The 13,324-nt window shown below is 42.7% G+C and overlaps 1 protein-coding gene across 1 annotated transcript in view; it reads left to right on the plus strand.

The window, feature by feature from the left end:
• The window catches only part of LOC139388725 (neural proliferation differentiation and control protein 1-like), a 56,188-nt gene extending 51,280 nt beyond the window's left edge, over nucleotides 1-4,908 (plus strand). Inside the window, exons 7-9 of the mRNA XM_071135591.1 lie at nucleotides 3,628-3,707; nucleotides 3,912-4,011; nucleotides 4,140-4,908. Coding sequence (XP_070991692.1) covers nucleotides 3,628-3,707; nucleotides 3,912-4,011; nucleotides 4,140-4,211 — 252 coding nt within the window. The 3' untranslated portion in view covers nucleotides 4,212-4,908. The remainder of the gene's footprint in view (nucleotides 1-3,627; nucleotides 3,708-3,911; nucleotides 4,012-4,139) is intronic.
• Nucleotides 4,909-13,324: the final 8,416 nt, after the last annotated feature.

Here is a 13,324-nt window from a genome sequence, read left to right on the forward strand (position 1 = left end):
CACACAACTGTCTATATAAGGTCCCACAGTTCACAGTGCATGTCAGAGTGAAAACCAAGCCATGAGGTCGAAGGAATTGTCCGTAGAGCTCCGAGACAGGATTGTGTCATGGCACAGATCAGGGGAAGACAAAAACATTCTGCAGCATTGAAGGTCCCCAAGAACACAGTGGCCCCCATCATTCTTAAATGGAAGAAGTTTGGAACCACCAAGATTCTTCCTAGAGCTGGCTGACTGGCCAAACTGAGCAATTCTGGGAGAAGGGCCTTTGTCAGGGAGGTGACCAAGAACCTGATGGTCACTCTGACAGAGTTCCTTTGTGGAGATGGGAGAACCTTCCAGAAGGACAACCATATCTGCAGCACTCCACCAATCAGGCTTTTATGGTGGTGGCTGACGGAAGCCAGTCCTCAGTAAAAGGCACATGAAACCCCGCTTGGCGTTTGCCAAAAGGCACCTAAAGGACTCTGACCATGAGAAACAAGATTCTCTGGTCTGATGAAACCAAGATTGAACTTTTTGGCCTGAATTCCAAGTGTCACATCTGGAGGAAACCTGGCACCACCCCTACAGTGAAGCATGGTGGTGGCAGCATCATACTGTGGGGATGTTTTTCAGCGGCAGGGACTGGGAGACTTGTCAGGACAGAGGGAAAGATGAACGGAGGAAAGTGCAGAAAGTTCTGTGATGAAAACCTGCTCCAGACCGCTCAGAACCTCAGACTGGGGCGAAGGTTCACCTTCCAACAGGACAACGACCCTAAGCACACAGCCAAGACAACGCAGGAGTGGCTTTCGGGACAAATCTCTGAATGTCCTTTAGTGGCCCAGTCAGAGCCCGGTCTTCAACCCTATCGAACATCGCTAGAGAGACCTGAAAATAGCTGTGCAGTGACACTCCCCATCCAACCTGACAAAGCTTCAGAGGATCTGCAGAGAAAAATGGGAGAAACTCCCCAAATACAGGTGTGCCATGCTTGTAGCGTCATACCCAAGAAGACTTGAGGCTGTAATCGCTGACAAGGGGGCTTCAACAAAGTACTGATTAAAGGGTCTGAATACTTATGTAAATGTAATATTTACGTTTATTTTATTTTATACATTTGCTAACATTTCTAAAAACGTGTTTTTACTTTGCATTATGGGGTATTGTGTGTAGATTGAGGGGGGGAAACAATTGAATCCATTTTAGAATAAGGCTGTAACGTAACAAAATGTGGAAAAAGTGAAGGGGTCTGAATACTTTCCGAATGCACTGTGTACAGTACCAGTCAAAGGTTTGGACACCTACTCATTCCAGGGTTTTTCTTTGTTTGGACTATTTTCTACATCATAGAATAGAAGTGAAGACATCAAAACTATTAAATAACACATATATGGGCAAAGTATTGTTCTATATGGGGGATATGGTGCCATATGGGGGATATGTAGTAACCAAAAAATGGTTAATCAAAGTAGCCACCCATTGCATTGATAGCAGCTTTGCACACGCTTGGCATTCTCTCAACCAGCTTCATGAGGTAGTCACCTGGAATGCATTTCAATTAATAGGTGTGCCTTGTTAAAAGTTATTTTGTGGAATTTCTTTCATTAATGCGTTTGAGACCATCAGTTGTGTTGTGTCAAGGTAGGATTGGGTTGGTATACATAAGATTTGGTAAAAGACCAAGTCCATATTATGGCAAGAACAGCTCAAATAAGCAAAGAGAAATGACAGTTCATCATTACTTTGAGACATGAAGGTCAGTCAATCCGGAAAATTTCTTCAAGTGCAGTCGAAAAAAACCATCAAGTGCTATGGGAAACTGGCTCTCATGAGAACTGCCACAGTAATGGAAGACCCAGAGTTAAAGCTGCTGCAGAGGATAAGTCCATTAGAGTTACAATCCTCAGAAATAGGCAATTAACTGCACCTCAGATTGCAGCCCAGAAAAATGCTTCACGGAGTTCAAGTAACAGACACATCTAAACATCAACTGTTCAGGAGAGACTGCGTGAATCAGGCCTTCGTGGTCGAATTGCTGCAAAGAACCACTACTAAAGAACACCAATAAGAAGAAGAGACTTGCTTGGGCCAAGAAACTAGACTGGTAGAAATCTGTCCTTTGCTCTGATGAGGCCAAATGGGAGATTTATGTTTCCAACCACTGTATCTTTGTGAGACGCAGAGTAGGTAAACGGATCATCTCCGCATGTGTGGTTCCCACTGTGAAGCATGGAGGAGGAGGTGTGGGGGTGCATTGCTGGTGACACTGTCTGTGATTTATTTAGTATTCAAGAGACACTTAACCAGCATGGCTACCACAGCATTCTGCAGCGATACGTCATTCCATCTGGTTTGTGCTTAGTGGGACTATCATTTATTTTTCAACAGGACAATGACCCAAAACACACCTCCAGGCTGTGTAAGGGCTATTTGACCAAGAAGGAGAGTGATGGAGTGCTGCATCAGATTACCTGGCCTCCACAATCACCTGACCTCAACCAAATTGAGATAGTTTGGGAGGAGTTGGACTGCAAGGTGAAGGAAAAGCAGCCAACAAGTGTTCAGCATATGTGGGACGACTGTTGGAAAATCATTCCAGGTGAAGCTGGTTGAGAGAATGCCAAGAGTGGGCAAAGCTTTCATCAAGGCAAAGGGTGGCTTCTTTGAAGATTCTCAAATATAAAATACATTTTGATTTGTTTAACACTTTTTTTGGTTCCTACATGGTTCCATATGTGTTATTTCATAGTTTTGATGTCTTCACTATTATTCTACAATGTTGAAAATAGTCAAAATAAAGAAAAACCCTTGAATGAGTAGATGTGTCCAAACTTTTGACTGGTACTGTATATGCGTCAGCCTACTAATTCTAAAATTGTATAATAGGCCTTTAATTGTAACTTTGTAGGACGCATATCCTGCACCTGCATTCCATGGTTTGAAGGAGGTCCAAAATTCCAGTCCATATAATACAGTATAATACAATACAATTACAGTAATAGGCTACAGTCCACACTGACAAAGATTAGGCTACTGGAGCTTGTTTAATGTATTCATCCAAGAGAGTATAGCTACTACTTTGGTCTTTTATGGCTTTCTGTCGTGCGTAATGTGCGGTAGCCTATATATCATAGGCTATGTATTGGATAATGGCACAATCATTTGGGCTTTTTGGGCTTGGGATCATAAAATGTCTTTTAAAGTAGGGCTCATCAGGCTCAGGCTTGAACTTTCATGCGATCAAAGCTCTAATCAAATCCAGACATACAGTGGGGCAAAAAAGTATTTAGTCAACCACCAATTGTGCAAGTTCTCCCACTTAAATAGATGAGAGAGGCCTGTGATTTTCATCATAGGTACACTTAAACTATGACAGACAAAATGAGAAAAAAACATCCAGAAAATGTAGGATTGTAGGATTTTTTATGAATTGCACAATTGGTGGCTGACTAAATACTTTTTTGCCCCACTGTATGTACAGTATATGCTTTACAGTATATGCTTGAGAATGACACTTCCAGTTTTGGTGGGAAATACCGGGTTACCCGGGCAAAAAAGTGAATCATTCTTGGAATGGAACATTTGTAAAATACTGGGGACACATTTTTACCCCTTTTACCCCTTCTTCTCTTCCCTTTTCAGTCGGGGGATAAGAAGTTGGCCCAGAGTGCCCAGATGTACCACTACCAGCATCAGAAACAGCAGATGCTCTCCATGGAAAAGTGAGCTCTAGTCCTCCTCCTGTCCCTTTCGGTCTCTCTCTCTCTCTCGCGCTCTCTCTCTCGCGCTCTCTCTTTCTCTTTCTCTCTTTCCTTGTCTCTATCTCCTTCTCTCAATTTCTCTCTCTCTCGACATCTCCCACAATTCAGTTCCATTCAAATGTGAATAAACACACATTCATCTTGGTGCGTTCTGTTGTTTCTCAGTCATAAATTGGAACCGAAGGTCGCTGACTCAGAAGTCACGTCAGAAGAGGAGGAAGTGGACGGAGACTTCACTGTGTACGAGTGCCCTGGACTGGCACCGGTGGGTCTGCTCCAACATACCACACACACACAACATATGCACACAAATTCTTGTTTAATACACACTATTCACAATGATGATGACTTTGTTTGTGTTAGGCTTTGAACAGCGTTTTTGTTTCATTGCAGACTGGAGAGATGGAAGTGAAGAATCCTTTGTTTAACGACTCTACACTACACTACCAAGGGAATCCCATGTGAAACCCATAGATTTTCATGCCTGCACACACACACACACACACACACACACACACCATTTCTTGTACTCTGGAAAAATAGCATGTGAACTCTCCAATCTTAGAACTGGATGGGCTTATATAAGAGGAAATGAAGAGGCAGGAGGTTGACAGATGTATGAAACTCAAGATATATGTCTCTAATGGCACCCTTACACCCTATATAGTGCACTACTTTTGGCCAGAACCCTATGGGTCCAGGTCAAAAGTAGTGCACTACATAGGGTGCATGGTGCTATTTGGGATGTAGACAACCTTCCTGTATCCTAGGACTTGGTCACTAGTAGGGTGTTTCTATCATACAAAAGGCCCTAGTCCCCTCTACTTTCCAGTAAAAAACGGTGTTCCTTTTGAATATAATTTGTTGTTTCATGTCTTTGCACCTTTCCTTGGTCTTTTAAGCTGGTTTGTAATTGAATCTCACAGCGAGAACATTACTATGGGAAACAAATGTTTACATTGCCAAAGCAAATGAAATGGACAACAAACAAAAGTGAAATAAACAAGGAAAAGACCATCAGAAATGAACAGTTAACATTACTCACAAACGTTTTTGAAGAATATAGACATTTCAAATGTTATATTATTGGCACAGTGTTGCAACAATGTCCAAGTAATTGAAGAATGAAAGGGAAAATAAATAAACAGATAAATACAGGTTGTATTTACAGTGGTGTTTGTTCTCCACTTGTTGCCCCTTTCTTGAGGCAACAGGTCTCAAATCTTACTGATGTGGTGGCACACTGTGGTATTTCACCTAATAGACGTGGCCGTTTTATCAAGATTGGATTTGTTTTCATATTCTTTCTGGGTCTGTGTAATCGGTGGGAAATATGTCTCTCTAATATGGTCATACATTTGGCAGGAGGCTAGAACATGCTGCTCGGTTTCTCTCTCTCTCTTAGAATCAGTGTTTCAATTGCTCGCCTTTGTAATGTCAGTTATTATCTCCCAAAGCCTCTGTTTGAACGTGGTACAATGACCTAATATATATATATATATATATATATAGCACATAGAACACACATATGTGCAGACACACACACACATCAATTGTGCAGACACACACACATCAAAACAGTCCCTTACTCTATTAGCCATGCATAGCTAGTAGCTAACCCCAGATCATTTAAACTGTAGATACTGGTACACATGAAGGGTTTTTCATGAAAAGTGCTTGGCATTTGGCCAAGGAGCAAGAGGAACACAAGGGGACACTCTCATGATATACTGTGATATAATCTTTTAAGTACTATTTTATGGATGCAAAAAAATGTATGTCACATATTTGTGATGTCTGTCTATTCGTATCTTCCAAAAACAGGGTTTAGGATGAAGTTCTTGTCATTTGGTGTAGCAAATTTCAACTTGTTAAATCAATATTGTAGATTTAAGAAAGCATATTGGAAAATGTAGTATCAGATGATTTCTCATGCTTGGTTTGATTCCGACTTGTTTGAATATGATAATCACTTTGATTCGACCTCCTATGTGTAACTGGAGAAGACATGTAAAATTGATATGTACACCTTAGTAAGAATGTCTATAGGATTGATGATCCGTGGTGGATGTCACTATCTAGTATTTTCTTCTCTCTTTCGTCCTTGTCAGTTCCAACCCTGGCGTTCCAAAATGTGCATAGAAAGAGTGAAACTGTTCACTTGTATATTTTTGTACATGCAGGCCTCGCTTCTGAATTAAACGTTTTTACCTCAAGTGAAGCTTGCAAAAGGACAATGCACAGTATGCATCTCTGTCTCGTTTTCTTTCTCTCTCTCACTCCTCTCCTGTCTCCTCTCTCTTGCTCACTCTCTCTGTCTCTCTCTATTCAATTCAATTCGAAGGGCTTTATTGGCATGGGAACATATGTTTACGTTGTCAAAGCAAGTGAAATAGATAATAAACAAAAAGTTTACACTCACAAATGTTCTAAATGAATAGTGGCATTTCAAATGTCATATTATGGCTATATAGAGTGTTATAACGATGTGCAAATAGGTAAATTACAAAAGGGAAAATAAATAAACATAAATATGGGTTGTATGTACAATGGTGTTTGTTCTTCACTGGTTGCCCATTTCTTGTGACAACAGGTCACAAATCTTGCTGCTGTTATGACAAACTGTGGTATTTCACCCAGTATAAATAGTGGGGGTTTTAGATTCACATGACATTCTTTTACACCTGTGGTTCATGTCCATCATGAACTACACAGACACTTATAGTCATCTAGCTCTATTCATTTACATTGTTTTCCTCCAATTTCTTGTAAGCTGATCAACTTCCTTTCTGATGAAAGTAATGCAGTTATGAGTACGCACACCAGATTCCACAGTGTGAAGTCTATCAGTGTTATATCAGTGTATATCAGTGTTAAACCCACCACACCCATTCACTCATCTCTCTCTCTCAATTTCAATTGGGGCTTTATTGGCATGGAAAACATTTTACATTGCCAAAGCAAGTGAAATGTATAAACAAAAGTGAAATAATCAAAAAGTGAACAGAACATTTTACATTCACACAAGTTCCAAAAGAATAAAGACATTTAAATGGCATATGTCTATATATAGTGTTGCAATGATGTGCAAATAGTTCAAGTACAAAAGGGAAAATAAATAAACATAAATATGGGTTGTATTTATAATGGTGTTTGTTCTTCACTGGTTTCCCTTTTCTTGTGACAACAGCTCACAAATCTTGCTGCTGTTATGGCACACTGTGGTATTTCACCCAATAGAATTGGATTTGTTTTGGAATTCCTTCTAGGTCTGTGGGAAAATGTGTCTCTAATATGGTCATACATTTGGCAGAAGGTTAAGAAGTGCAGCTCTGTTTCCACTTCATTTCGTGGGCAGTGTGCACATAGCCTGTCTTCTCTTGAGAGGCACGGCGGCCTCTCTCAATAGCAAGGCTATGCTCACTGAGTCTGTACATAGTCAAAGCTTTCCTTAATTTTGAGTCAGTAACAGCGGTCAAGTATTCTGCCACTGTACTCTCGGTTTAGGGGCAAATAGCATCCCAGTTTGCTCTATTTTTTGGTAAATTCTTTCCGTTGTGTCAAGTAATCATATATTTCTTCTCGTGATTTGGTTGGGTCTAATTGTGTTTCTGTCTTGGGGTGGGGTCTTGGGGTCTGTGGGGTCTGTTTGTGTTTGTGAACAGAGCCCCAGGACCAGCTAGCTTAGGGGACTCTCCTCGAGGTTCATCTCTCTGTATGTAATGGCTTTGTTATGGAATGTCTGGGAATCGCTTCCTTTTAGGTGGTTGTAGAATTTTCACGCCCTCTCCCTTTCCCTCTCCAGCGTTTGATGGCACCGGTCCTGGCAACCATCATTACGCACACCTGCTCCTCATCATTACACACACCTGGACTTTACCATCACCTTGATTACCTTCGCTTTATTTAGCCCTCAGTAGCCTCAGTCATCAGACAATATTGGTTTGTTTTCACATTCAGTACGCTACTCATGGTTTGTTCATCTGCTGTGTCTTATTTAACTCTCTTTCTGATTCCTGACTCACTGCGTATGAATTTAACAGCTCTTTTCTGGATTTTGATCATTAGCGGGAATTGGCCTAATTCTGCTCTGCATGCATTATTTGTTGTTTTATGTTGTACACTGAGGATGTTTTTGCAGAATTCTGCATGCAGAGACTCTATTTGGTGTTCGTCCCATTTTGTGAATTATGGTTGGCATGGGACCCCAGACCTCACAACCGTAAAGGCCAATCGGTTCTATGACTGATTCAAGTATTTTTAGCCAGATCCTAATTTTTATGTCGAATTTGATGTTCCTTTTGATGGCGTAGAAGGCTCTTCTTGCATTGTCTCTCAGATCGTTCACAGATTTGTGGAAGTTGTGGTGCTGATGTTTAGGTCAAGGTACAGTGCCTTGCAAAAGTATTCATCGCCCTTGGCGTTTTTCCCATTTTGTTGCATTACAACCTGTAATTTAAATTGAATTTTATTTGGATTTCATGTAATGACATGCACAAAATAGTCCAAATTGGTTAAGGGAAATGAAAAAAATGACTTGTGACTTAAAAAAATGACTTAAAAAAAAAATATATATATATATATATATTAAAAACTGGGAAAGTGGTGCGTGCATATGTTTTCACCCTGTGTGCAATCTGAGTGTCCCATGATGTGTCACATGATCTCAGTACATATACACCTGTTCTGAAAGGCCCCCGAGTCTGCAACACCACTAAGCAAGGGGCACCGTGAAGACCAAGGAGCTCTCCAAACATGTCAGAAATATCTGAAATGTTTAACGTCCCAAGGAGCACCATTATTATATTGCTTTTAAATATGGCACCACAACAAAACAAACCTGCCAAAAAGGCCGCCCACCAAAACTCACAGATCAGGCAAGGAGGGTATTAATCAGAGAGGCAACAAAGAGACCAAAGATTACCCTGAAGGAGCTGTAAAGCTCCACAGCAGAGATTGGAGTATCTGTCCATAGGACCACTTTAAAATAAAAAAATAAGCAAACATGTTTGGTGTTTGCCAAGAGGCATGTGGGAGACTCCCCAAACATATGGAAGATGGTATTCTGGTCAGATGAGACTAAAATTTAGCTTTTTGGCCATCAAGGAAAATGCTATGTCTGGCGCAAACCCAACACCCCTCATCACCCCAGGAACACCATCCCCATGTTTTTCATCGGCAGGGTCTGGGAAACTGGTCACAATTGAAAGAATGATGGATGACACTAAATACAGGGAAAGTCTTGAGGGAAACCTGTTTCAGTCTTCCAGAGATTTGAGACTGAGACAGAGGTTCACCTTCCAGCAGGACAATGACCCTAAGTATACTGCTAAAGCAACACTCACGTGGTTTAAGGGGAAACATGTAAATGTTTTGGAATGGCCTAGTCAAAGCCTAGACCTCAATCCAATTGAGAATCTGTGGTATGACTTAAAGATTGCTGTACACTAGCAGAACCCATTCAAACTTGAAGGAGCCTGAGCAGTTTTGCCTTGAAGAATGGGCAAAAATCCCAGTGGCTAGATGTACCAAGCTTATAGAGACATACCCCAAGAGACTTGCAGCTGTAATTGCTGCAAAAGGTGCCTCTACAAAGTATTGACTTAAGGGGGGTGAATAGTTATGCTCAAAAACTCAGGTTTTCTGTATTTTTGTTTTATTTGTTTGTTTCACAAAAATATTTTGCATCTTCAAAGTGGTAGGCATTAAGCTCGAGACCCTGGGTCTACACTTGCATTAACATCTGCTAACCATGTGTATGTGACAAATAAAATTTGATTTGATTTGGTTTGGTAACTGGACCTTTTTTGTAACACAGTTATTTTTGTTTGACTGAGATTTATTGATCAAGGTTCTGCTGAAGGCCCTCCTTGGTTGGAGACAGAACCACTAGTTCATCAGCAAACAGTAGACATTTGACTTCTAGTAGGGTGAGGCCGAGAGCTGCAGACTGTTCTAGTGCCCTCACCAATTTGTTGATATATGTCTCACCCCACTGCCCTGTGGAAAGAAATGTTTGTTTTTTGCCAATTTTAACTACAATTTGTACATGGATTTTACAATGTTATAATGTCGCCTATAGGCACAAACCCACTGTCACTAGACCAGACGGGACTGGAAAAAAGTGCTCTTCACTGACGAGTCACGGTTAAGTCTCACCAGGGGTGATGGTCCAATTCGCATTTATCGTCGAAGGAATGAGCATTACATCGAGGCCTGTACTCTGGAGCGGGATCGATTTGGAGGTGGAGGGTCCGTCATGGTCTGGGACGGAGTGTCACAGCATCATCAGACTGAGCTTGTCGTCATTGCAGGCAATCTCAACACTGTGCGTTACAGGGAAGACGTCCTCCTCCCTCATGTGGTACACTTCCTGCAGGCTCATCCTGACATGACCCTCCAGCATGACAATGGCACCAGCCATATTGCTCATTCTGTGTGTGATTTCCAGCAAGACAGGAATGTCAGTGTTGTGCCATGGCCAGCGAAGAGCCCGGATCTCAATCCCATTGAGCATGTCTGGGACCGGTTGGATCGGAGGGTGAGGGCTAGGGCCATTCCACCCAGAAATGTCCGGGAACTTGCTGGTGCCTCGATGGAAGAGTGGGGTAACAGCAAGAACTGGCAAATCTGGTGCAGTCCAAGAGGAGGAGATGCACTGCAGTACTTAATGCAGCTGGTGGCCTCACCAGATACTGACTGTTACTTTTTTATTTTGACCCCCCTTAGTTCAGGGACATATTATTCAAATTCTGTTAGTCACATGTCTGTGGAACTTGTTCAGTTTATGTCTCTAGGTTTGCTGAAAATAAACAAAGTTGACAGTGAGAGGACGTTGTTTTTTTGCTGAGTTTATATAGGGAAGGTAATCAGGGAAGTGATAGAGTCCAGGTGAGCGAAATGATGGTAACAGGTGTGCGCCTTAATGAGCAGCCTGGTGACCTAGAGGCCGTGACACGTGACAGTACCCCCCTCCGTGACTCGAGGCTCCTGCTGCAAGACGTCAACCAAAATGACGATCCCGGGGATCAGGAGCGGACCGGTCATCTCTGCTGAGGCTCGGGAAACGTGTCAGTCCGGCTGAGGTGCAGGAGCATGGCGACCTAGAGTGCCGAAGAGCGCATACGTGACGGTATCCCCGGCGCGTTCGACTCCAGCCACAGGACCCAAACCAAAGGGACGATCGCTGGGATCAGGAGCGGACCGGTCACCCCTGCTGATGTGCGGGAACCTGTCGCCGACTGGTGCGCGGGAACCTGACAGACCGGCTGAGGCAGGGGAGCCTGGTGATCCGGCTGAGGCATGAGAGCCTGACGAGCCGGAGGAAGCAGGGGAGCCTGGCAATCCGGTGAAGGCATGAAAGCCTGACGAGCCGTCTGTAGGGAGCCTGGCGATGACTCTTTGTGGTGTTTGTTTAGTGTGTTCCAAATTTCCCAGAAGTGGTTAGATTATATGGATTCTACAATTACATTGAGCTGATTTCTGACGTGCGGTTCCTTCTTTTTCTGTATTTCTGTATTGTTTTAGTGATTCACCATAGTGAAGGCGTAGGTCTCTATGTTTTTGGTTGGATAGGTTTCTCAATTTCTTTCTTAGGTTTTTGCATTCTTCATCGAGCCATTTGTCATTGTTTTTAATTTTCTTAGGTTGTCTGCTTGAAATCTTTTGATTTGATAGGGAAGCTGAAAGGTAAAATATACTGTTTAGGCTTTCTACTGCCAAGTTTACACCTTCACTATTACAGTGAAATGTTTTGTCCAGGACTGAGTTTGTTGTTGCCTAATCGTTTTTTGGTAGGTTTCCACATACTTTCCTTCCATTTATAGCGTGTCTTAATATTGTGCCGTTTCTTTGGCTTTGACGCCTCATAATTGAGTATTGCTCTGTTCAAGTAGACTGATTTTGCTGTGATCCGATAGGGGTGTCAGTGAGTGTAAACGCTCTGAGAGACTCTGGGTTGAGGTCAGTGATAAAGTAATCTACAATACTACTATATCTCTCAAGTATGTTGCTCTTTAAAGGACTGAAATGGACTCCGCACAAAAAAGGCAAAATTAAGCAGTGTGGGATTGAATATAGGATTGTAAATAGGATGAAGAGGAGGACGGCTGGAGAAGGAGGGACTGGGGTAGGGAGCTGGGGATCAGACAACTGAGCGTCCCCATGGCGGGATGAATCGGTCATCCAACTTTGCCTTACTATTTATGTACTGTATAACATCACACACCACGCCCAATCAAAAACAGTTTCCCTAGTTCTCATCTTTCATCACCATTTTTTATCACACTTTCTATGACACTCCTCAATTCTCTTTGGTGGACAAGGATGACTGTGGTCATCTTTGCTCTTTAACCGTCTGCCCCTCAACCTGTGTGTGTGTGTGTGTGTGTGTGTGTGTGTGTGTGTGTGTGTGTGCGCAAGCGGTTGTGTGTGGGGAGGGGAGGGGATGGAGGGCTCTTGTAACTGTCCCCATTGAGCTGCCTTCCTAGGGCCGTTAAAGCCCATTGTCCTCGTGGACGGTGATAGGGAGGCAGCTATTGGTCAACTGCTGAAAGTTTGCGATGGGTGGAGGGATGGTGGTGGGTGTCAAAGGCAGGGCCGTTAGGGAGAAAATCAAAAAGCCATCAGTCTTGTTAGTGGGGGAAGGTAGGCGGCAGGGGGGAGGTGGAGTGGAGTAAAACTGGGGGTTTACTATGGATGTTATAGGGAGAAGGCTCAGGAAAACTCCAAGGCCTAGTTGTTGTATATAGGCTATAACTAAGGGTTATTCCTGGTCAGGAAAAACACCTGGCCTGAATAAGAAGTTATGTGTATATACAGTACCTATACACCCTGTGATGGCCTGGTGCACAGTGACCTCTCAGACACTCAGGACAAATAAACAAGTGTTTCTGGGCAAGCCAATCTGTATGGGGTGGCAGGTAGCCTAGCTACCAGTAACTGAAAGGTCGTTGGTTTGATTCCCCAAGGTGAAAAATCTATCAATGTGTCCTTGAGCAAGGCATTTAACCCTAGTTGCTCTAAATAAGACTGTCTGCTAACTGACAAAAATGTCTCAAATCTCTCCACTGATGGAGTCAGAAGGGGATGAAGGCGATAATAACAAATATTCAAGACAAACTAAAGTATTATGGCAATGAACTTAAAGCATATTGGTTTAAATGGTTGTAACCAGGCTGTACCACTATGCTCCTATGTCTCTCAGTCACCCTGGATGGGTCATTGGTGAGTGGTGACTGTGTGTCTGAACTACATTGTTTACACACACAGATATGTGTGACTCTCCCTCACACCTCCTCATGGCTGATAATGCATTTAGAATACACTGTAGTACAGGGAGCTTATTTGGACCTGGTGCTAGACAGACTCGATATGTCTGAGTTGTCTCTCTGAGTGTTGCCGTGTACAGTACCATTAACCATCTTTACAGCTTTGACTTGTGGCTCATCCCTGAGCACCCTCCCTCCCCCTCACTGTACCTCTTACCCCTTCCCACTTTCTCCCTAAGTGTCAACGTTTAGCATGACAATTCCCTCCCAAGTCCATGGCACAGGACAATGCCAGTATCTCGAGTTTGA

This window comes from Oncorhynchus clarkii, chromosome 29, assembly GCF_045791955.1.
Source record: "Oncorhynchus clarkii lewisi isolate Uvic-CL-2024 chromosome 29, UVic_Ocla_1.0, whole genome shotgun sequence".
In the NCBI taxonomy this organism is placed as follows: Eukaryota; Metazoa; Chordata; class Actinopteri; order Salmoniformes; family Salmonidae; genus Oncorhynchus; species Oncorhynchus clarkii.